This window comes from Manis pentadactyla, chromosome 11, assembly GCF_030020395.1.
Source record: "Manis pentadactyla isolate mManPen7 chromosome 11, mManPen7.hap1, whole genome shotgun sequence".
NCBI lineage: Eukaryota > Metazoa > Chordata > Mammalia > Pholidota > Manidae > Manis > Manis pentadactyla.
In genome coordinates, this window is record NC_080029.1 from 107096015 (window position 1) to 107121933 (window position 25919).

At 41.4% G+C, this 25919-nt stretch overlaps 1 protein-coding gene and 1 non-coding gene across 3 annotated transcripts in view; both read left to right on the forward strand.

Moving 5' to 3' along the window:
- The first annotated feature begins 3534 nt into the window (after positions 1–3534).
- Positions 3535–3637, forward strand: LOC118921359 (U6 spliceosomal RNA). Its single transcript, XR_005028311.2, has one exon. It is a non-coding gene; the product is annotated as a U6 spliceosomal RNA (small nuclear RNA).
- A 1408-nt stretch (positions 3638–5045) lies between these two features.
- LIPC (lipase C, hepatic type) overlaps positions 5046–25919 on the forward strand; it is a 144035-nt gene continuing 123161 nt past the window's right edge. The window contains exons 1-2 of one of the 2 annotated variants that reach the window (XM_036903015.2): positions 5046–5510; positions 21187–21313. In XM_036903015.2, the coding sequence (XP_036758910.1) occupies positions 5361–5510; positions 21187–21313 (277 nt within the window). In that variant the 5' untranslated portion in view covers positions 5046–5360. The remainder of the gene's footprint in view (positions 5511–21186; positions 21314–25919) is intronic. The other variant, XM_036903014.2, reaches the window with a different exon arrangement.

Here is a 25919-nt window from a genome sequence, read left to right on the forward strand (position 1 = left end):
CTTTGTAGATGAATAAACTGAGGCTCACCAAGGTTAGATGAATGGTCCAAGGTCATATGACTAACACGTAGTACACAGCACAGGTCCATGGCCACATACACTTTTCTGCATTGGGAAGGAATCTCAGAGAATACTTGTCCCTCATGCTCCTGGTCATCTAGGGACCCTGTCCTACCTGTACCAAAAGGCTGGCCTTCAACCTCTACACTCACTGTACCTCAGAGGGCCATGCTGCTCCTACTACACAGTTTCAATAGGAAAAGTAACAAATCAGTAAAGATAAGTTCGGTACAAGCAACAGAAAATCCAACTAAGAGTGACTTAAGCAATAAAGACAGTTCTGTTACATATCAAGAGATGTGAAGGTAGACAAGATCAGAGCTGGCATCTTAGCTCAAAATTTTCGTGAAAGAAAAAAATGCATTGAAAGATCCAAGCTCTTGCTTTTCACTCTGCCATCCTTCGGCTTGTCACCTCATGGCTATAAAACGGCTGCTACAGCTCTAGTCTCACATTCTCACAGGACTCTTCCCAAAGGCTGATCCAGGCCACACATCACCCAGAAGCAACGGTGGCTGGGAGGACAAGAATCTGGCATCTGTGACTTGCGTGGAGTGGGGACGGGGGCATAAGGGGAAAGCTGGGAGCGGCTACTGAAGAGCTAATCATCAGTCTTCGCCACAGGTAACTTTCTGGTTCCTGAACTGGGTCAGAGCCGAAAACCAATTCCTTCCGAGCAGAAATATGGATTCTTGACCCTACCTATAGGTTGCTTTATTAGTTTTCCATTGCTGTGTTAGAAATAAATGCAGGCTTAGCAGCTTAATATAATATCCATTTATTTTCTCACAGCTCTATAGGTTAGAAGTCTGGGAAGTCTCGTGTGGGTTCTCTGCTTAGGTGCTTACAAGGCTAAAATCAAGAAGTTAGCCGGGCTGACCCCTCATCTGGAGCTCTCAGGAAGAATTTGCTTCCAAACTCATCCAGATGGGTGGCAGAACTCAGTTCCTTGCTGGCCGCCCACCAGGGATCACTCTCAGCTCCGAGGGCCACTCCCCATCCTTGCACGTGGCACCCTCCATTTTCAACACTGGCAGTGGTGCACTGACTCCTTCTCAGACTTCCAGTCTCTCTGACTTGCCCTTCTGCCACCAGCCAAAGGACACGCTCTGCTTTTAAAGGGCCCGGGTACTAGAGTAGGCCCACCCACGTGAACTGCTTTTGCCATGACCACAAAACCGCGAATTCATGGTGGGAGTGAGTAACACCAGAGGGTGGAGATTATGGGAGCCATCTTAAAATTCTGCCTGCCTTAGTCTCCATTAAAAAAAAAAGAGCGTCAGGATTTATTCATGGAGTTCAGGATAGGGTTACCCCTCCCTGAGTCACAGTAAGGGCAGGAGGGCTCCCAGGCAGAACCAGCTCTGCAAGCAAAACCTTAAAGGGGAGAATGGCTGCTGGGTGGGCAAGTGAGAGTGTCTGATTTGATTACTTTTTTTCCTGTGAAATTGAGATAGTAACCTTTAATTTAGTTACACAGAGGAATACTAGTTAGTGGACATTATAGTTATTATTAGAACCTGGTATATAAGAACCACTGACCAGGACAAAGATTCCTGCTTCATTTAACTTTCCCCACCTTCCAAACTCACCACCCCACCCCCATCATGCCCACAGCCAGCAACACGCTCCCTGTGCAGAGCCATGAGGAATGCCCACTGACAGGGGGTTTGATACAGTTTCTGTATAAAAACCTTTGATGTGGCTGGATTTCTCATGTTGATTTTTAACTGCTTTGTTTCCAACTATTGAACAAAAGGGAAAGACAACGGCTTACAGGACAAGTAGACCCATCTGTTATGACTTACAGAGCAGGCCCTAGTACTGCCCTTGGTGTTTATAAAGAGCCTTTGCAAGCCTTTCCACGTCTTTCTAAAGACGTCACATGCCCTCCCCTCTACAGAGACATTGGCAGAGCTCATTACCAGCTCTTTTGACACATTGTTTTCTGTTTCGGAGACTTAAACTCAGCTCAGACCGCCTGTTTCAATTAGTTTTTCCTGCTTTGCGATATTTCTTTGGATTTAACTTTTTTTTCACTCCACCAAAAACTCCAAAATCCCAAGTCAGGTATCTCCAAGGAGCTTATAGGTGTTTGCACAAACATGTGGAGATCCTGAAGAACTACAAACCATCAACCAGAAACAGCTCACTGCCTTTCAGAGTTCTTTACTTTCGTGGAGGCTTGTGTTTACATTTTATTTTAAGGGCTTTCAAGCCCGTTCTCTTAAAGTACCTGGCCTCGCCAGAGCTCTGCTCATTTGTTCTTGTTGCCTTGCCTCCTCCATTCAGAAGAACCATCAATCAGTCTCTGAAACAACGCAGCTTCTGTGCAGAATCAAAAGCTACCACATCACAGCAGAAGGCAAGAGAATGCACTGGGCACCGTTGTTTGTACACAGGCCTTCATCGCGTCGAGAAGTACCTCTGTTTGAAATGAATGAGGCAGACAACAGTGCTGGCTTCAAAAGCAATGAGCCTCCTCTGGGCTTTTCCTATGGAAAATCCTGTGCAGCCCTGTTACTAGAAAGTAAAGAGAATAAGAGGCAAATCTGAGGCGGTCCCCAGGTTTCCTGTACAACACTCACACCTGGCCTTAGCCAGGCTATGCGACTGGACATTTGCCTTTACTTTGTGGATTTGGGTTTGCAAGGTTAACGTGAAAGAGGCTGTTTATTTTCTCCCAGTGATTATGCATAAAAATTACATTCCCTCACCAAGAGCCTAGCCCAGAAATGTGGTACCTCTTATGAGTGTCATTGCTGGGAAGAGTAGAGCCGCCATCACTCCTGTTGCCATGGTTATGGCTTCTGGACCAGGGGACTGGCTGATGCTTGAAGCCTCCTTATTCCCTGATCCATTCTCTGTTTGCTGGAATGCTGGCGAGCACATAGTTTTCCACAGTATTCCATGATCCTTCTGTAGATTCGTAATGACCCTAGTGTTGATTAGGACCTAACATCTTGGACAGGGGAAAAGTTAAAACAATTTTCAAGGTTCATGTAGGTGGTCATCCTGATAATTTGACTTGAGGATCATCCATCCTCTTCTGTCTGCAGAGGGTTTGCAATGTTGGCCTGAGAGTTCAGAGCAAATCCCTGGCCCACGACTGGGAAACAAAAAGAACAGTACAACATGCGTATGTTGGGCGACCTCATTCATGAATTCACCTTCTTTTTCCCAGCCTTATCTTCCCTACCTAAATTTTCTTATTAATTAGTCTTGCATTGTTTGTATCTTTTAAAAGTGCCTTAGATCCTTTTGAAGCAGGGCTAGATATAAATAAAGTATAAGTATATTCCTCAGAAATCCACTGGATTCTTGCTTATAGGATGAAAGAAAAAAAGTACAAAGGGTTTTCTGGCCAGGAAAGGAAAATTGCATAGTGCAACGCATGTAGAACATATTTTGTGTAAAAATCATATGGAATAATTTAAATGTATACTTGATGTTGAAGAAAAAAATATAGATGTGGTGCCTCAGCAGCAAATATACTAAAATTGGAACAATACAGAGAAAATTAGCATGACCCTTGCTCAAGGATGACATGTAAATTCATGAAGTGTTCCATATTTGTAGATTTTGGTCAAAGAGAACAAACTTCCAGCTATAAGATAAATAAGATCTGGGGATGTAATGTGCAACATGGTAACTGTAATTCACAATACTGTATTATATACTTGAAAATTTTTAAGAGAGTAGATCTTAAATGCTATCACCACATACACACACAAAATCATAATTATGTGAAGGGATAGAAATGTCTGTGATAATCACTTTGCAATACATACATGTATCTCTATATCACATTGTACACTTTAACCTTACATACGTTATATGTCAGTAATAGCTCAATCAATGCACTGGGCACCATTGTTTGTACACAGGCCTTCATTATGTCGAGAAGTACCTCTGTTTGAAATGAATGAGGCAGACAACAGTGCTGGGGCAATTGTCTCAACACACAGGGAAAAAAACCATATGTATATATATATGATTGGATTCAAGAAAACTGGAATTTCTGGTACAAGGGAGGGGTAAGGATATGACACTCCTAACCTCAGGAAGCCTCCTTAATAATTAGGGGCCTGCTACATGATGTCACTCACATAAGAAATTTGGGCAGTCCCTTCAAAAGCCTAGGGTGGGCCATGAGGACATGCCATACCTTTAGGGAAGTGCCTAGTGCGTCCTGGGAATCCCAGTTTCTTGCGCACAATAAAAGCTTTACAAATATCTTCTGAATAAATGGAGAAGAAAAGGTTAACAAAAAAGAAACCATTAGTTTGTGTGTGCTAAATACGTTCACAGCTAATCAAATTAATCTGTGTAGAACTGATTTAGCAGCACCCCGAAAAGTGAATGCTATAAAGTCTTTAGTTCTTTTAATCCTCTCCACTACACTGAAGTAAATGTTTTTATCTTCGCTTTTTTTCAGATGAGCCTTAAGGAAGGGTAACTAATCTGTGCAAGACCACTGAACTAGTAAGTGAAGGACCCAGGAGTAAGACCAGATCTGCCTGATTCTAAAGCCAAACTATTGCCTCAGTCTACTCCAATATTTCCCAAGCTTTTCTCCTGTTAAGAACACACCTCTGAGGCCCTATCCATATGCACTGAACCAGAATCTCCTGGGAGGGACTCGGGAACTTAGGTCCAACAAGAGATGAGATGATGATTATTATCAGAGAAGTTTAAGAAAACCGCTCTGTTGCACCAGGTGGGAAGTGGAGGTATATCTCCCTCTGATCAAATAGAAGCCATCAGAGATTTGAAGCTCATTTAACTAAAAATAAACTGTATTATTCTGAAGTCTATCAGATTATAATGTTACAGGATATTTATTACTCAGTTTGGTGACATAGCATTGTCTGATTTAAGGCTGTCCAGATCCTAAAATAGCAAGAACATTTTAGGAAGTTGAAAGTGGACTCTAGTTTAAACCTCAGACTTTTTTAGCTTTCCTCTCTGTCCCTCTTTAGCCCTGAGGAGCAGAAGTGAGTAAGAATGCAGCACTAATTCCTACCAGCTTTAACTGATGCCGAGGTTCCCGCTGTGCAGGGGCTGGAGGAGACCCACGGCAGAGCATTCGGTCCTCCGGTCTGGCTGCCCACCAGACGGCTTCCATTGGATGGACAAGTGACATGATCCAGGAAGTAGAAAATCCATCATCGCTTGTTTTTCTGTTTCAGTTTTGCCGTGATTGATGAGAAGAGCCGAGGTCAGCTAAGCCTGCAGCTTCAGTACCCGTCATGGGAGCAAACAACTTATTTGTACAACCTAAACACTTAAATAATTAAATGGAAAGCAAGGCAGTGATTCCTGACAGGGCTGAATTCAAGTCAAGCTGTGAAACTCCACACTGCAACGAGAAGAAGAGACGGACAAGTCGAACTGGAAGCAGAGAACACCTAAGGGGCACTGGCCCACCGCTTCTCAGCAATTTTATTGTAAGTTATTCTCATTATCTCAGAGAGAAATTTGAGACATGGTTCGAGAAAAGTATGGAGCTGATATCCTCCATTTTGAACATAGATCTTTGTTTTAAGAACTTGCTTTATATGCTATTACCAAGAATCTTGGCTTTGAATGATTTTTACAGGCATGACATCTGCAGTAGCAAATAATGACAACTACACTTTACAAATATTTAACATGCATTAATGTGCTTCTATTCCAGAATGTTCTTGAGCTCCTTTAACCTTTGCAACAATTCCATGAGGTTGGTACTCTTATTAACATGATTTACAGATAAGGAAACTAGTAGATTCCTCACAGTTACCAACTTGCAGACACAGTCCACAGTTAGAAGCTGAGAGCCTCTCTCATATCACTATACTGTCTGCATTCCAAAGGAGCCCATACATTTAGGCCATTTACTTCTTGAAAGACAAATTCCCATATTAGATTAAAATATAGACCCAACAATGCATTTGGAGCTTAAAGATGGGTATGCAAAGCAAAAAGACACACAGCAATGCCAAAAATAAAAAAGCTTTATCAAGGAAATTCATACAAGAAAAAGAAAGTAGTTGGTCAAATTGATCCCATGTAAAAGAAATTTTTGCAGGCAAAAAGGTGGAGGGAGGGTACAGGCAGTTGCCTGATTATAATGAAAAATATAAAAATCAACAGTGAAGAAGACATGCATTAACAAAGTTAGAAATGCAAAAAGAAATAGAATAAATAAATAAAACCATTGTAACAGGGATTGTTAATTCATTCTCTGGCTAAGACAAAAATTAGACAATCTCAAAAATAACATAGACAAATTTAAATAGCCAAAAATTTAGAAGACATTAAAGATGTGACAAAAATAGATATATATTTGAAAAAGAACATAGAAATTATGAATACTATACAATTAATATGTTAGAACCAGAAGACATATTGAACCCAATAACAACATAGACTATATATTTTTTTCAATGTATAGGGTATTGGTAAATATACACTAGCTCTCAAATAAGTTCCCAAAAATGAATCAAAAGGAAAATAGATATGTTTTATAAATATATTTTTTCAACAAAAGACAATGAAACTAAATGTTGATGTAAATTTAAAAAATGAAAAAAATAGTGATTGAATCTATGACAGACAATCCAGTGTTTGGATTATAACCCCACCCTTATTGGTATGTGCCCTAGGCAATTTACTGAACCTTTCAAAATTCTCTGAAGAGGTCTTCTTTAAAAACATGGATCTATTTTGCAAAGTTATGAATATTAGCTCTAAAGTATGTAGAGTAAAACTAAGACTTAAAACAAGGGTAAAACCCTACATCATACCGTGTGTTGCCATATTTTTAATGTACTCATATTATATTTAGCTAGAAAAATAGGCCAGAATTTCTGTTAATTGGAAGCAAAAGTCTAGAAAATATACATCTAAATAGTAGTTATCTCTATACCCTGAGAGTTCTGGCAGTTTTGGTTATTCTGCTTTACTTTTCTACTATGAATATGCAGTAAGTGCACAATAAATAATAAATATGAACTTCTTTAGAGCAGAGCACAGGAAGAAAATAAATATTAATATATTGTGTGCCATATAGGTGGTGGTTGCCATAAACATGCATGCATTTCAGTTGTTACCACTGTCATCATCCTTTTTGTAATTCTAGAATACTCTGAATCTCTCTCTATATACACACACACATACACACACACATCCATACACAGTACATATACAATATACATTATAAATAAAATAAAATATCAATTTCAAATTTAAATATAAATTAATCATAAATTAAATTTAGATTACATACATTTGTTTGCTTAAATATGTATTATATAATATGTGCTACAGTGCATACATATATTATAGATATAAAACACAATATTGGGAAAACAGACAATTTGAATATGGACTATGGAATTGGATAATCATACTGTATCAATATGAAGTTGACCAATTTTCTTAACTGTTAAGTTCCTTGATTTTTTATAAGAAAGAACGTTTGTCTCAGGAAATATATGTTGAAGCATTTAGGTACACATGGCTGTACATCTGCAACTTATTCTCAAATGGTATGAAAAATTTATATATAGAGAGAATGAGTGATAAAGCAAACAGGGAGAAGTATAAATGAACAAAATATGAACAAACTGTGGCTTTGGATAAAGGATACAGAGTAGGTCTTCCTACTAGTCTTTTAACATTTCTGTAAGTTTAAAATTATATAAAAATAAAGATATACAACAAGAAACAAATAAATGGGTAACAACTTCTAAATGACAGCAAGAGAAATCATCTTAAGCAAGAGGGTCAAGTTAGGAAATTAAGAACGTGATACTATCTTTTGGAATATTGTAAAATTGAAAACACTGCCTATAAAAAGTGGAAGGAGGGGGGTTGAACAAATCAGGGCTCAGAGGTAAAGGTATAATAGATGCACTCAAGAAATATGAAGTAAGGAAACTAAGCATTTGACTTAAACTTTTGTAAAAAGAAGAGAGTCAACATAAGGTAAAATAGAAAGAAAATAGTAGAAAAGAAGGACAGAAAAAATTTTGGAAAACACAAATTCAGTAGAAATAATACATTTAAATGGTCATCCCTGAGAAAATAAGATAGATTAAATTCCTTGGAAATGTAATAAATAAAAGAAAAGGTATAAATCAACAAAATAAAAAGTAAGACTAGTGATTTAACAATTGAAATAAAGGATTTTAAAGGCTAAAATATGATTGCAATGCACAAATTTGTGATAATCAACTTGAAATGTTCAACCAAATGGACAATACAAAATGTAAACTATAAAACTGACAAAAACAAGATGGAGAGAACATGAACATAATGGTGAAGGAGAAGGACCTTGAGGAAGATAATAAAGAAACACCTTAACCACCCCCCAAAAATATGGCCTAAACAAATTTACTAAATAATATTTCTAAATATTCAAGAAACATATTCTTTCATATTATGTAATCAGTTCCAAATCATGGAAAAACAAGATGCAATACCCAATCTGTTCTAAGAGGTAAGAATACTCATCTATAAATCTGTGAAAAATACCACATGTGCTCACACACACACAAACACATCTTAGGATGGCACATGTGCACAAGCCAATTCCAATAAAAGTGGTTTGAAAGGCTTACAACCAGGCTCAGCCACACAGTGGATTTTCCAAAAATAGTTGTTGGATAGGTAAATAAATGAATATATAGGCATATGAATGAGGAAATGAATGCAGTCAATTAGCAATGTCTGCTAAGGGCATGAAAGGCAGGAATGGCTTGTGCATATATTTGCTAAAATGTATTAATTACTTCATCATGTCAGGCCCAAAGAACATAGGCAAAAAAAATCTTTTTTAACTGAATGCAGACACAGAATGCAGCTGTAACAAGAAAGCATGGTGATCAATAAAGGAAAATTCTAGGAATACTGAAAGATTACAACAAATCACAGAATACTTTTTACAAAAGAATTGTTCTTTTTTTTGGTGAGACTTAAAAGAAAACTTGAAGAAATGAAGACAGTAAGGATTGGAGGGTGACAGATTATACTATCCCAAAATATACCACTTTGGCAAAAGGATTATTTTGAGCCAAAGGCACTTGAAAAACAGCAAATACAAGAATCTAATCTCCCCCTTTTCTTCCTGAAACAGGAGATATAATTTCTCATGTGAAAGATGCCCTCCCAGTACCCAGGGAAAAGAAACATTCTTCAATGGGGAATAAAAGCCGAGAGAATTGTATGCAGCCAGACCTTGTTAAAATAATTCTTATCTCCCTTTAGCCTCCCCACATAATGTAGTTACTTTCCCACACACAAGAAAAAGCCTCTCATTGTTCAACCCAGTATAAAGCATGTACATATCACCATTTATTTGGGTCTTCATGCCCTTATGAGGACACCTATGTCATGTGAAATTTACATAAATTTGTATGCTTTTCTCCTGTTGGTCTGTCTTATGTCAATTTAAATCTCAGGTCCAGCCAAAAAAAAACATAACAGGGTAAAGGTAAAAATTTGCCTCTTCTAGGGATGTTCCTCAAGGGAAGATGGATGAAGCTGACTACATGAAACTTTAAAACTCTATTAAACAAAAAATACTGTGGGCAATGTGCAAAGAGAAGATGCAAACTGGGAAAAGATATTTGCAACACATATAACCACAGAGAGTTAAAATCAGGGAGAAAAACACTAATGAACTAATAGGAAGATGGGCAAAAGATATGAACAAGCAATTTATAGCAGAAGAAATTTGAATGCCCGACGACATGCATAAAAGGATAATCATCCTTACCAGTAATCAGAAAGGTGAAGATTAAAACAAGATACCATTTTACATCCATCAAACTAGTGAAAATGAAATAATCTGATTCTGTCAAGTGTTTGTGATAATATGGAAGAATTGGAGAAGCATTCACTTTTTGATAATGTGTTCACTGGTGTACCCATTTTGGAGAATAAATTGTCAACATCTAGCAATACTGAAGAGACCTTGTCTTGCAACCCACTAATTTCACTTCTAGGAGTGAATTCTAGAAGCTCTCCCTTGTGAACAATGCAAATCCATTACCACATTGTCTGTAATAGCAAAACACAAACAAATGAAAGAGTAAACCACACAGACATCCATCAAATTGTGAGATGCTTGTGCAGTGGGACCATTTATAGCAGTTTTGTCAACAAAGATAAATCTCAAAAATATAATGCTGAGTGAAAAAATAAGTTCTTTACAGATAAATAAGTAGAGTATAAAAATTTGTAAACCTACATAATAATGATATATATTTTATAGCTACCTACATATGTTGCAAACATATTCATAAATGAGAATGATAGGCACCAAACTCAGGATAGGTTTGCCTCTGAGAAAGGAAAAATGATATTAGATTTGGGAAGAGGTTATACAGGCATATAGGTATTTAATTTCTTAACAAAAATAGGAAACATATGATAAAATGTTAGGAACTGATGGATCTGAGTAGCAGGGTGGTATTCATAAATATTTTTTATACTGTGTGCTTGAAATCACTACGGCTTTTTTTAAATGAGTGCCCCAATTTAAAAAATATGTAAAAATGTAATTATAAGCTAGCATACAAAATATCTAATCATTAATAGGTAATTCATAAAGAAAGAAACTATCCAATAAAAATGAGGGTGGTGGTAAATTCAACTTTAACTCACTGGTAAAAAAAAATTAAAATATCCACATACCATTTTGACTTCTCAGTTTGGCATGAAATGGCAAGAAGATAAATAGCTGATGTTAATGAGGAGGAAGGGTGGGGGGAGGGAAGAGCACATTCATTCACTGTTGATGGGAACTCAAAATTTCATAAATGTACTTAATGTGGCAGTGTATGGGAAAAGGAAAAATATGCATACATATACACATATATTACAACCTTTTTCTCAGCAATTCTACTTCAAAAAATGTAAGCAAAGGAAGGGATCAGAAACGTGGAACCAAGATTTACGCTTAAGCATGTTTATAGCAGCGTTGTTTGTAACAGTGATACCTTAGCTACATTAAAGTTGATGAGAATGGGGAGTCGAGTCATTTGGCACACCTATAGAATGCAATACTCTATTTCAAATAATGTTTTAAAATAATATTTAGTGCCACTGAAATATGTCACTAATATGTGGTTAAGACAGGTTATCAAAGAGCTTGTACAGTATATTTACAGTTGTATGTCTAAAATAGATATAGACAGGAAAAATAATTTGGAAGGTATCCACACCAAAATGTCAACAGTGGTCATCTCTGAGTGGTGGAATTATGGTCCCCTCACCATGTTTCCTTTTTCTCTTCATTATCCTGTTTTTCAATAATAAACACTTATTGATTTTATAATAGCAAAAGTTACTAAAATGAAAACATTCACCAAAATAGGCTTTGCTTGATTGAAGATTTAAATATAAAATCTAATTATAGAAGCACTGGCAAAAATTTGAGAGAAGTGTTTATCACCTCTCTGGGGAAATTTTAACTTTCTCAGCTTTGTAGCAATTTTAATGATTGCACTATAAAATTAGCATTACTGAAGACTTTTTTAAGGAGGGAAACTATTTCTATCAAGTGTTGCAAAGAATTAAGATCTATCACAAATAGCTAATTCAAATTTGTAAAATAAATGTCAAGATCCCGAGAGATAAATAGGTAAAAGACAAGACCATTCCCATGAGGGAAATACAATTAGTAGACAGAAACAGTGGGAAAATGTTAATTCTCTCTAGATATCAAAGAAATGTAAATGAAAGCAGTCTGAAGATGACAATTTACATATTCTAAAAGGACTAAAAAAAAAAAAAATTAAATGTTAATATCCAATGCTGGTGAAGCTGCCCAGAAATTGACTCATATTCATTTACAACCATATCGCTCCCACCCTTGAGGCAGGAATGTTGCCACTAAGTAGTTATTTGGCAAAAACGGACAGGTCCCTCCTCATCAACTTGAACTCTGAATGGCTCAGCCCTTTGTTACCTTCTCTTTTATGTCTACATGTGCTGAATCCCACCTACATACTCAGAGCCTTTCGTCATAGGTCTCCAGGGAGAAAGCAGATCTGAGCAGGGATTTACCTGGGGGTGGAGGAGAGGATGAGAGTGGAAGAGGTGGAACCTGAGCGTGGTTCAGGTGCTCTGAACTCAAAGGGACAATGACGACGAGAGATGCCTAAGTCAAGCTTTGTCATAATATTAATCCCTTCCATTAATGACCAGATATCCCAGGCTTTTTCTGCTAGGGAGTACCAGTGAGGTCCCCAGGGATTCCCTAAATTGCAGGGGCCCTCATCTTGCCTGCGGGCCACCAGATTTCAGCTGCAAACCTCCAAAATTTGAGGGAATTCTTTTTTGAGGTAGTCCACTCATGTTTTGACCTCCTTGCTGAAGCCTGTAAGCCACTTAAGATGGGCACCTCAGCACTCCCTCCCTCCATGCCTTCTAGGAGAGCCCTGCCTTGCTAAGAGCCAGAACTTTCCTTCTGCTGGTGACTTCTCAGGCCCCCGAGGCAATGTTGTCAGGAAGCAATTGCTTGGACCCCCAAGTCTCACACAGTCTCTCTGTTCCACAGACATACTTGTGCATCCGAGATCCCAGTCTAGGGTCTTTACTTCACGTAGCGCCCTTTGATTGCTTGAGGATTCTTGCATTAGGGAGGATGGAACTCGGCTCGGTGTCACAGGGAAGTCAGGTATAGTGACGTGAGAAACCAAAGTCAAGAAAGCAAAGTCAGTTTTAATGCACTCTGCACAGACTAACCTGCCTAAGGCAAGACAAGCCCAGCTGCTCATTCTGAGGCTTCTTTTATGTGGTTTGGGCAGGGCAGAGAAGTCCTTGATTGACAGCTCAGCCTCTGGGCTTGTTCTGATTGGTGCAATGAGGACATGGGCTGTGCTGTGCCTGTGCTTCTGATGTTTCTTATCTGGGGAGACCCTGGACATCTCCTGAGTCACTCTTGGACTCTGTGGCTTCATCTGGTTAACTTTCTGAGACATTTCTGGCTTTCTGGCTCTATCTGATCAACTCCCTGTGTCATTTCTGGGGGGCCTCTCTCTCCTTTCATCCTGCTCATTTCTGTCTTTCTGCCCAACACTTGGAGATTTACCACCATCGTCCTCATGACCTTGTGAGGTCAGTAGTACAGGTTTCATTATCCCCATTGTGTGGAGGTCACGACTTACCCAGTGCAGAGCTGGGCTCGAACGCAGATCTTTGATGTCTCTTGACATGGCACCAAGCTTGGCCAAGACTGGGTCTCTCTAACATGTTAACAGCCTGGCATTTCCTTCCTTGTTTACACATTGCCTGTGAAAAATGGGCAGTGACAGTTACTTTTCTATCAAGAGCTAAAACAAGCAGTTTTGTTCTGAAGATGATATGATAGTAAAAGGAAAGAGTCCCAGAGGCAAGGAGCCCTGTATAAATCTATGTTCTCCTCCCAGCCCCAAGATCCCAATTACACACCCGCTGACCTCTGAGATGGAATCACTGCTGTTTCCTAAGGCATCAAAAGGATGATTCGCTCTCCTGAGTCCTCTGTGTAGCCTGACAGTCAGATTTGGTGATAGGAGTGGAACTGTGGAATGAAAAATGTCTCTCTCCAGGGAATCACTCCAGTGGCCATAAATTTAATGGAAGCCTACACACAAGAATATTTCCATCCTCCTATCCATGAACTTTGCCTAGAGGTGAAGCTCCTTCCCCAGCCTGACTCCTGTGCAAACCCGTGCTCCCAACCCTGCCTAAGGAAAGGGAGAACACATCTGTGGGGTCCACCTGAATAGTCTTAACAGTTTCTCAGAGCATGAGACCTGAAATTGGGTCTTCTGGGGTCAAATCCATGCAGGCATCCTGACCCAGACACATCCAGAAATCCCTCTTTGGGATTGAACAGACCCACCCCCCTTTCCTGTCCTCTCCCAGACCCAAAGGGAAAAAACAAACTGAACAAAGGCAGGTTTGCACCAACCAGACAAGGCTGTGTGGATGACTTTTCCCTGGTGCCTGGTATACATTACCCCCACAGGGATGCATGGACTGTCCCCTGGGGTCCAAGGAGTCAGACTGGGGATAGAATCACCATGGAGTTCTGAGACTGAAGCCAGAAGGTCATTTCTCTGGCCTCAGCTACTGTCTGCTGTGAGGATACCCCTCTGAGGGTCTTTCCCCCTCTACAGCCTATTTTCTTTAGCCATTAACTTTAGAAAAGGAACCACGTTTCAAAATTTGAATTCAAGGTTAGCTTGTCCAAGATAGGTGATGGAAATTACTCAAAAACCAGAGAGCAAATATTTGGGTGGGGAGATGTTTTATTTTTTAAATAGATAGGAATGCTACAAAATAAGTTTGACAGTGAATGTCAAAATCAGGAACAGGAACCATAGACCCTTTTTTCCCAAAAGCACTATAAATAATTCTCCTATTTGTTAAAGTCAGTTATAGGGGCAGAAAAAGAGAAAGAGAAGGAACACATAAGGGTAGGAGAAGTAAAAAGGCAAAAAGTCTGTAATCATTAAAAATACTAATAGCTGATGTGTGTTATGCTAGGTACTATGTTAGGCACATTTCTTAGATTTTCTCATTTATTTGTCCTCCAAACCCCAGGAGGTGAATAATGGTACTGCCACTGTTTTTGAGTGGGGAAACTGAGGCACAATGATCTTGAATGATTTGCCCACTAATCAGAACCAAAAAGGGAGAAGCCAGCATGGAAATCCAGTTCTCTGTCATCACAAAGCATCAGCTCTAAGAGACGAAGACACAGAAAGAGACGGCCTTTCCTCAGGAAGGAATCTGTCCTTCTATCTTTAGGGTTCCACAGCTAACTACTTCCCTTTATCATCTCGTAACAATAGGAATTACAGGGGAAATTTTGTGCTTCAGTGGAGAACGATGCACTATCTCCCCACAGCACAGCCTCCCTGGGTGACCTGACTTCAGCACTCTTTGCCCTTGAGGCTTTTTACGACTCAGTACAGGTAGATAACCAGCAGCAGCACAAGTGCAAATTCCAACCTGCCCCCGAGAAGTTCGGGGACTTCCCGCCCACGCTGCGGAAGAAGCTGGCTGCGCTCGCATTTGCACCTTCATTTCGACATTCTTCTATCCGTATACTTCTTGGCAGAGAGGGGTTGGCTTCTTCTTTGAAGTGGTTATAACACTCTTACCAGCAGCCTCATTAATGAGTTAAATAAAATACTTAACCATATGCTCATTTTTATATCTGAATAGAGTCCTGATTTTATGTTTTTAAAAAAATTACCTCTTAACAGAATTATCAAAGCAGATCAGAGCATCTCTTTGTTGTTTTCTGGAGGACCCTAAGTGTGGTCTAACCCAAGTGGTCTCAAGAAGGCCCGGGGAGCTGACATTAGTGTGTCAGTTAGGTTATTTGTAGCTTAACATCACCTGGACAATTTCCTGTCAAACGTTCTGTTCTGTCCATGACAAAACTTCCTGGGCAAAAGCCCCAGTCCCCTCACTTTGGCTGGGCTTCTTACTGTTGACTGGAGAACATTAATCTGTATATAAATTATATAATTCCATCCCACCGTAGTGTCTCCATGACTTTTATCTTATGCTGAACCTCATGGGCTATCTCCATTAGGTGGCTGAGAAAGGGCTTGAGAACATTTGTTCTGAAAGCAATAACATAATAAACACAAGATCCATGTCTTTATCTGCAGTACAAAAGCACCACACAATTCCATTTTCTTCAACCTTAGATCTACGAAGATCTCGGAGCCAATTCCTACTACACTTGGTAAACTACGTTGTGTCGTACAGGCTTTGGAGTTGGACAAACATAATTCAAACCCCATTTCACCACTTACTGGAATGTGGATTTGGGTAACTCAGTAACCTTCCTAAGACTCAGTTTTCTTCTCTGCACAAAGGGAGCAATCATACCTGAGTCATAAAGTGGTTCCTGACATTTCAGTGAGAGCACATAGAGATTCTGGCATCTTGGGAAACTGGCCCCTGAATTGCTAACCTCTGACTTCTAGGTCCCCCTAGGAAACAATGACTAACCACATCAGCAAGACACCTGGTCAGTAGGAAGCTGATGAGTCACTGGCAGCACTTGAAGCAGATTGCTGGGAACTGTTGCCAATTCCTTGCAGCCAAGGACTTCATTTGCTAATCCCAGAAAGCTTGTGAAGTGAGTGTGGGACATGGTGCACATGTGCCCTGCTGCAGAGAGAGGCTTGGGCCATTTCAATCTGAGCAATGGCCCAGCCCTGCCTCATATCCAGCATGCGGACGGTGCCCTAGGGACCCCATAGGCAGAAGCCTTGGGACCCAGAGCAAGCGAGCCAGCATGCAGGTGGCCCACCTACTCCCGCTCTGCCTTTGGTTTGTTGCAATCAGCTGTTGGGGAGGAAGAACTCTCCTCTACCCCGCAAGGCTCTTCTAGCTGGTCTTAAGAATCAAACTGACATGAGATAGATGAATAAGAGAAAAAAACAAAGTCTAATTACATATGTATGGTAAAGCCATAGACATGGGTTCCAAAGAGAGTCGGGGAGAATGAGGTATCTATGTCATCCTGAACCAAGGAGAAGGGACAGGGGTCTGAGACTTCAAAGGGAAAGAGAAGTAATTCACAGGAATACGAAAAAAGTAAACGTTTGATAAACAAAATACTTGATGGGCCACACAGAAACAGTGGCGCACAGAGAGAAGTCTTAACAGGCTTAGTCACCTTGCTCCCAGCCCACCGCACCTAGTCAGCATTATAGACTCTATGGCGACAGCTCTCCTCCGGGAGAAGTTCCTCTAAGTTCTTTCCCTGCAGCTGGGGGGCAGGAGGTCAAACTTTCTTTCTGCGTTTTTTGGGCCTCAATTGTTTTCAACTTGAAAATTGTCCATGTGTCACCGTGGCACATCTTGGGATGGCCCGCCCTTGGTCCCTACACAGTCAATTGAGTTCCCGGCTGAGGAGCCCAGCATGCTCACCCCTCACCAGGTCCAAGCACCGCCACAAGCCCCCGGAGGAGGCAGGCAGTCTGGCCCCGGCCTGCCCTCTTTCCCACAAAGGAGAACGCTGTGGGCAAACTTTAAGGAACCACCAGTGTTACATGTCTATCTGGCTATTCAAAACCAACTTAAGTCTTTAATTCCTTCTGCTCACAAGCATAATGCAATCAGAGAAGAAAAGATTTTCTGTTCTACTGGAACTACTAAAATCATACAATGGCATTATTAGTTCCAAAGGATCCAGTCACAAAAATAGACTGCTCTAGTGTGGGAGGTTTGGATTGTGTTTTTAGTTGTTCTACACACCAGCAACTGAAATTCTAATGAGGAAAATAAATGGTCCGACACAGAGCAGGAAACGTAAACAAGTGCAGAAAGAAATCTCAACTCTTTGCTTCCTAGCTGCTTGTCTCTAGCCTTTAGACTTTGGGAATGACAGAGCCCTAGACCTTACAGAGACCAGAAGTCCTTACAGTTGATCTACGTTAATTAGATGTGTGAGCTTGGACTAGGAATCTCAGGACCTCAGTTTTCTCCTGTTAAATGCAGGAAATAATTCCTGCCTCATTTATTACAAAAATCAAATAAGCTCTGACTGTGCCAAGAACTGTTATGAGCACTTTCCATGTGACACTGTTTAATTTCACAATTCCATTTTACAGACGAGAAAACTGAGGCAGAGCAAGGTTACATAATTTGCCCAAAGTCACACAATTAGTCAGAGGCAGAGCCAACACAAGGGTTAATCTGCAAGGGTAATCAATGCAAGCATGATAATCTTGGATGAATAAATACCTGCTTAAAGTGCTGGAAACATTTCATTCTTTAAATAGTCTAAAACATTGTCTGCAATCTTATTTTTTTCTTTTGTTTGTTTACTAGTCTTTAAAAAAACATAGATAAGGAAAAGGTTAAACTCCAGGTCAACCTCTTTCCAAATGAGGACATGTTCCAAGCGAACTCAAAGTGTCCCTACTTATTTTGCTGTTTTCCCACATGGTACAAGAAAGCCTACACAGATCATTTGGTGACCTAATAGAAGTTTGGTCATTTTCCTGGTGGCAGCCTGGACCCAAGCAAGAGTAAGGGAGAGTAGTCGTTTTCCAATGACATGAACCTGAAAACTTCACAGATGTCATCTTGGAAGGGGTGTGGGGTTAAAGTATAGGAAAGAAAGCCCAGTGCAGTCCTGAGGAAATCAGGGTTCGTGGTTGCTAAGAAAACTGACCCTGAACTCATATGGCCCTGATTTCCCTGCTCAGCCTTTTACTGGTAAGATATGGTTTGTCCCAGTTTCTGATACCTTAAATCTCAACTGTAAAAGGAGGGAAATAATAGCACCAACCCAACTTGGCTTCTCCTTCCAGGGACTTGCTGTCTTTGTCTCTGTAACATATTCATTGTCTTCTGATTAACTTTCTTATCACCATCTCACCAAGGAAAAAGGTTACATTCAGGTCATCAAATGCCAGTCTTTTGAAATCTCTTTTTCTTTAAGATCTTCAAATTAAAGGAGAGTAAGAATTGGGCAATTTTTAGGAATCTAATTAGAAAACCATTATTATTTTAGACTGAGGATTACATTGGGGCTGATAATTCTGCTGGCGGCTTCAGCCCCCATGGGGCCCAGGCCTGACCCTTTTCAGCTCATGGGAAATGAAGAGTCCTCCTTAAACCGCTAGGCTTCCTTGGGTGTGGGGGGACGTGACTGAAGATCCCACCAATGGATGTAGCGACTGTTCACAGATGTACTGACCAGTCGGCCACACTGCAGTCAGCTCATTAAGGCCGGGGAGCCATTCTCTCTACAGCAGAGGCATCACACCTTTTTAACTGGAGCACTTTTATCAGTCGAAAAAATTTTGAACACCCCAAATATAAATTATACAGCACTAACACATTACATAGTACTATATACAAAACATACAGTGTGAACATAAAATAAACATTATATATACACAAACAAAATTTCCTGAGGTGATGTCTTCGTCCATCCAGGCTGCTATAACAGAATATCATAGACTGGGTGGCTTATAAACCACAGAAATCTATTTCTCACTGTTTCAGAAGCTGGAAGGTGCCGGCAGATCTGGTGTCCGGTGAGGGTCTCTCAGACGGCTGTGCTCTTATTGTAACCTCACATGGAGGGGTCAGGCTGGGTCTCTTTGAACAGGACATTCCCTCCACTCACATGGGCTCTGCTCTTGTGACCAAAGGCCAAACGTCTAATACCATCACCCTGGGGGTTAGGTTTCAACTCAAATGTTAGGGGGCCTCAAACATTCAGCCTATAGCAGATGGTTAAGAAATATCTGAAAGGTCTATGCATGACATACCTGTGTTTGTAGAGGTGTGAATCTCAGTCCACAATTCTGATGTACAAAAACTGTCTTTATTTTCTATAACCCGTCCGAATTACTGGCTCCAAACTCCTATCTTTCGGGCCCCCCTGGGTCCCTTCTTCCCACTCTCCTGGCCCACTTATGCCCACTTAGCTCTGGATCAGACACAATACCCAGGCCAGGGCTTGTGGGTGAGCACTCGGTCCTCTGTCATCAGTCCACACGGGTGGCCACTGAGGAGCCTGCCCTCCCTGCCCTACACAACCCATTGGCTCTGGAGGCTCAGTGCTGCTCGCAGCCCACACCAGGCACGCAGGCATCTTTTGCCCACCTGACACCACACAGCCATTTCCTCTCTGGGTTCTTACCACCTTCTAGCGGGGTTCTGGGAAGCAAGGGCCTGTCCCTCCACCTGCAGACCTTGGACAGATCTCTGCCCCTCCACCCACTGCAAAGCCCAAGAGACTCTTCAGTGATGGGAAGTTGGGGGTGCTCCTGCTCCCTTCACATCCCCTTAGAACATGTTTAGCCTTTTGCTTGTGTTTGTTGGTTAGCATTCAATAGCCTGGGTCCTAAGTTTTGAGAAGACCAAACATTGTAGACCTCTTGCTCTTTTACCACTTAGGAGGAGTGATATGGGGGAGACAGTGAGAGAAGAATAATATTAAGTTGTTATCTCAAAATGCTATCTCCGGCTCATGTTATCCCATTTTACAGGTGAAAAAATTGGAATTCATTAAAGTTAAGTAACATTTTGCACAGGAGATAGATAGTTGACCCAGGATCCCCAGGTTCTGGAAACCCCATTCTCTACAGTCTCCCCATCTTCCCTCCCAAGAGCTTCCCTGGCCAACCTCAAGGAAACACAACAGAGCTTGTCCGTTAAAATCACCAGAGGAAGGTGATGGGGCAGGCAGGCAGAGCCTGGGCAGAGGAGGAAGCAGACACCAGCCCTGAAAGGGAACAGACATCACTCCTGATCGCACCCCAGGAGAGCCTCACACACTTGAGTTGGCATGAGATGGTAGAGGAATTTTTGGTGAAGCAAGGACTTACAAGAGCTAGAGCTCTGAAGGCCTCTTCCCATGTAGAAAGTGGTAAGAAATTGTATTATTCTACAGGCCTCTGAAGAGGAAGTAGTTGCTTGGTATTGTAGAGGCACTTGGTATTGCTGGTGTCCTGGTGAGTTAACCTGCAGAGCAGATCACCATGTCACCCAACTGCATACCCAACACTTCCAATTGGATGTCTAAAAGGTAGCTCAAACTCCACACAGCCAAAACCGATTCCCAGTCTCCCCCACAATCAGACCTGCTCCACTCACAGCCTTCCCCACTTGCTCCAGCCAAAATCCTTGAAGTTGTCCTCAACTCCTCTCTTCTTTCTCTTGCATCCCACATCCCAGTAGTCAGAGCCCTTTCCTTCCCTTTGGGCTTAGGCTGAGATTTGAAATACTGCTCCCGCAACCCTGCATCCCCTTTGCAGTGATGTCAGAGGGAGACTTAGGCAACCGTGTGGGAGCCACTACCCCTGACCTGTGGCAGAATTCCCAAACACAACACATTAACTTTAAATTGATTAATTTGGAACTGTGACCTTGGCCCAAGAAAGTAAGAATACATGACAAGATACTTTATTTTCAACATGTATGAGGATAAAAGCACTTTTATAAGTCAAGCTTTTTTGTGTTATATGCAGTTAGACCTGGAGTTGGGACTAGCAAGGAAAGTATCTGACCACTAGATAACAGATGTGAAGGTTAATTATTAATGGGCAACCTTCCCTAGCAAAGTATCAACAGGCAATCTGGTCTCTTTAACTTCAGAAATTAGCAAGAAGACCTTGGACCCCGGCAAAGACAGGAGAAATGGAAAGTCCCCTGTGTGTCTCTATTTTCTTGGTTTTGTGCATCTTTATCCAATCAAGTGCCCGTGGACAAAGCCTTCAACACGGTAAGAACCTGTCTCTTCTGTGGAGATGGGCATGGATTTTCTATTTTATATGTATGTCACAAAGAATCCAAGTGTTCTTGGTTATGGGGGACAGAGCCTGCTCCAGAGCATATGAGTGGTTCTGTTAGTGGCCTCACAGGCCACAGAGACATGTGGCTGTTTGTAAGCAGGACTGGAATTTTAGGAAATGACTCTGGGAGTAAGAGGTCTTCTAACAGTGCTGGCGGCTAACATTGAAGTGTCTCACATAGCTGATTCGGATATAGTCATGCTAAGACTTCTTCGGTGGAGAATAACCTGAAAGGGTTTCGGATTATCCTGAGAGTTAATTTGGCATCTAATTTGCAAGTGGGGAGCCCAGCTTGCAATGCAATGCCCCATCTTGCTGAGGTTGTCTATTTCTGGCTCTCAAAAGAGAGAGGAATTTGTAGAGCCCAGTTACAGGCCAGTCTAAAGTAGAGGGATCATTACACATTATCTAGACTTCAGTTTTCTGCCCAAGTTGTACTCTGAGACCAAGGAATCCTACAGCAGTAACACTTGTTGGGTCTGCAAATTCATAAACTGAACTGATGACCCAAGACAAATCCAAATACTTGATCAGGTAGGAGGATTCCAGGTTCCCCACTAAGCAGGGCACTGGGTCAGTAAATGACCGGTATGAAGTGAACTGAACCATTTGGCCAAATCAGGCATGTATTTTGGACTCTGTTTCTATGCCAATTACTGGCCAGGAGCTAGTAACTCTAAGGTAGAGGCTTAGATTTCTCTTTCCTCAAAGACTGCTTGTTAGGAGCTCCAAAAACCTTGAGAATCAGGAATTTACTAATCAGAGGCATACCTGAAAATTCCAGAACCATTTTTTTTCTCTCCTTAAGAAAAAAGGCTGTTCCTTTGTATTTAATTATTATGTTGTATCCTAGGTCACTTAATAACTTATTAGCAGTATTAATTATTACCATTTACTGAGCATTTTACGTGCAATATGCTAATTATTTTGCGTATGTGACCTCATTTATAAAGCCATGTCCAAAAATGACAATAATAATTTAGAGCTATATAGGCAACATTGCAATGACTTTTATTCCCTGGTTTCACAGGGATTTTGCTGAAGGACTTATCCTGACCTTTGGCCCAGAATGTAGTTTTTGTTTATTTTTTATTCAAGTATAACCTATAACTAGGAAAGTGTGTATATCTTAAGTGCTTAATGAATTTTTACCCCCTTAACCCACATCCAGAAACCTCCACTGTGCCCCCCTTGCACCTTAAACAGATAAAATGTGCCTTTGGGGGAACTTTTCGTTAATGGACGCATACAGCATTGCTCTCCCGCTCCTGGTTTCTTTCACTTAACACTGTGTCGGGGAGACTGGCCCACACACTTGCGTCCCGCACATTCTGGTTGCTGTAGCATTCCACTGTGAGAATATGCTCCCTTCGTTTATCCATCCTGCTGTTGATTGACTCAGGCTGTTTTTCAGTGGAAACCTGGGGGTTGGATGGGAGCCATCCATGCTGACGTGCAGGTTGAAGGGCAGGACGGCCTGGCAGGGCTGCCGGTATTGTCCTGACTTCCCTCAACAAAACTTGTGCTGGTGGGCTGCTGCTTTCCCAAAAGGTGCTTTGTCCAAAAGCTAAGGGAAGTGGCCGTGATTAGCGGGAGGTTCCTCAGGGCAAAGGATCAGAGGCAGGAGGCCTCTTGCTCTCTTGAGAGCAGAATGTCTTAGCAGAATTCAATCTGCAACGAGTGAGGCAGATCTGTGCACGTGATGCTGGCCGACCCTGGGGCCCTGCAGGGAGGCGAGCATCCCCTGCAAAGTCCTTGTCAGTTGCGTGTCTAGACTGGTGGTTCCCAGACAGGCGGAAACTGCCCCCCAGGAGACATTGGTCATGTCCAGAGATGTTTTTGGTTGTCACATCTGGGAGAGAGTGCTATTGGCAATGTAGTGGGTAGAAGCCAGGGAGGCTGCTGAGCTTCCTGCAATGTACAGGACACCCACCCACCCACACAACAGTCAATTATCCAGGGCAAAATGTCACCAGGGCCACGGTGGAGAAACCCACTAAAGATCCCACTAATGGATGTATCCCTCCCTCCAGTACCAGCCACTGCTTCCAGATCTGAAAACAACTGAAACCCATCTGTTCGTTCATTGCACGAGTGTGCACAGGCACCTGCCATTTGCAGAACAGCCCTTTAGTGCTGCAGTTTGCAGACTTCCTGGTCCCAGGAAGCCACTATACTCTGAGAAATAATCGAGGACTCCACAGAAGTTTTTTATGTAAAGCCATCAAAATTTACAATATTAGAGATTAAAACTGAGACTTTAAAAAAAATTGTAATGCTTTTAAAAATAACAGCAAGCCCACCACAAGTCAGTTTGTCTAACATAAGACATACTTTGAATTTTCCAAACAACAACAAAAAGTGAGTCTGAAGAATGACACTGTTTTTCAAAGAAATTTTTCACGTTTCTTTAATGCCTGGCTTAATAAGAGATGGTTAAATTCTTTTAACTGTTTCCGTATCCAGTGTGCTGTGATATGTTGCCTTGTTTGGGTATGTGGAGAAAAATCGGCCTTGCACGTAGGCGCCCCCTGCACAGCTGGTCCTGCTCCTACACCTACTGTCAAATCGCGGGTGGGTCAGGGTGGGGACGTGGGACCATCTGCCCTGGAAGCCCACAATAAGGAGGCCATTGCCCATAGGGACTATAAATCCAACAGTAGAACCTACTGAAAGTTGGTCTGCCTTTCATCATCACAATTCTAAAGAACGTCAGTGGTAAAGAAGCTCCCCACACAAAAGAGTTTTGTAGTTAATGTTATAAACAGCTGCCGCGGTTACTGTTCAGTTTTATTAATACAGATGTTAACTTCAAATGATCAGATTTTTATTGCTTATCTCTTAATAAATATTATGTTCTCCATCAACATTAATTTAAAGCCCTCCCAGTTTCGCAGCTGGCCCCTGACCCTCACAGGTTCAGTGACGTGGACTCACTGAAAGAGCAAGCATGGGACGGCTCAGAGTCCTCTCACCTCGCTCTGGTCCCCTCATGTCTCCAGTTCTGTGATGCTTACCACATGTTCCTGCACTCAGCAGATTCGAAATAAAACATGATACCACAGTGATTGTAAAGACAAAGAAACAGAGCCTGAGAACTTCAATTTTGTTCTCCTCTGTAACCACTTAAGAGTTTTTGTGTTTAGAATTTAAAGCAGTGAAACAGATTTTACAGTCAACTGTGTGATACGTAAACATGGGGCTCTTACAGGAAATCCTTTCAATGCATTTGAATATCTCTAAAATTGAAATGGATTCTTTTCAAATTGTTCATTGCTCCAGAAGTAAAGAACAAATCAAGAGAAAGTGATTATTACTGATTTTTACATGAATATTGCTGAAAATAACTGTGTTACAGAGCAGAAGGGGTTCAAAATGACCTGTCTGGGTGTCAGATTATGAGGTATACTACCAGTAAAGGAGATGAGATGCAAATACGAAACTTCCTTACCAAGAACATGGAATGTGATGAGTACCCCTAGAGAGGAGTACAATGGACACAGAAATTCCCCCCAAAATTCATGTTGAAATCCTAACCCCCAATAGGATGGTACTAGGAGGTGGGGCCTTTAGGGGATGATTCAGGCATGAGGGTGGAGCCCTCATGAATGGGGTTAGTGCCCTTATAAAAGGGACCCAGAGAGCTAGCTCTTCCTTCACTATATGAGGACACCAGGAAGCAGACTCTCACCAGAACCGATCATGCTGGCACCTGGATCTCAGACTTTCAGCCTCCAGAGCTGTGAGAAATCAATGTCTGTTGGTTACAAGCCACCCAGCCTACAGTAATTTGTACAGCAGCCTGAATTGACTAAGACAGGAGCAGGCTGAGGTGCTGAAGGGCTTACTTCCAAGTGGGGTGTGCGGGGAAAGTTCGGGGTAGACATAGCACATGAACAGGGTCATACAGGGTGGAATCTGGACAAAAGAGAAGGAGGCTTTCCCTGTGCATAGCAAAGGTATAGAGCCTGTGAAGTACTTTTACATTTCAAGACCAAACACCCTCCCAACAGCAGACCTTCTGGGCGGAAGGGGAAAAAGGAAAAAAAAAAAAAAAAACATGGAAGGAGCTGGCTGCAACACTGGGTAACAAGTGCAATAAGGTGGGGACAACTGGAATGCCCAACAATAAACCGCTGTGGATGGAGGGTCCCACTATTACTAATCAGTCATTAAACAAGCATTGTTTCAAATACGTGCTACTAAAAATTCCAGGAACTTGTGGAGGTGATAATGATGGAATTCAGAAATCAAAGGCTTAATGCTGGCTCTTAGGCCCTTAGTGTAACACCAAGGATCTTAATTTAGGGCAGGGATGGCTTTCAGAGTCTGAATGCCTCTCCAGATGATGCCCAAGCCTGTTTGTACATGCATTTTGAGTGGGGGAGAGACATCATGACTTCAGCAGGTTATCAAAAAGGACCTGTGACCTCCACAAAGTTAAGAAACAAGTAGTCTTGTCACTTTAAATTTATAAGCATAGGGAAATTTCCTATACAGCAAGGTGGGGGGAAAACAGGACTAAATAACCTACAA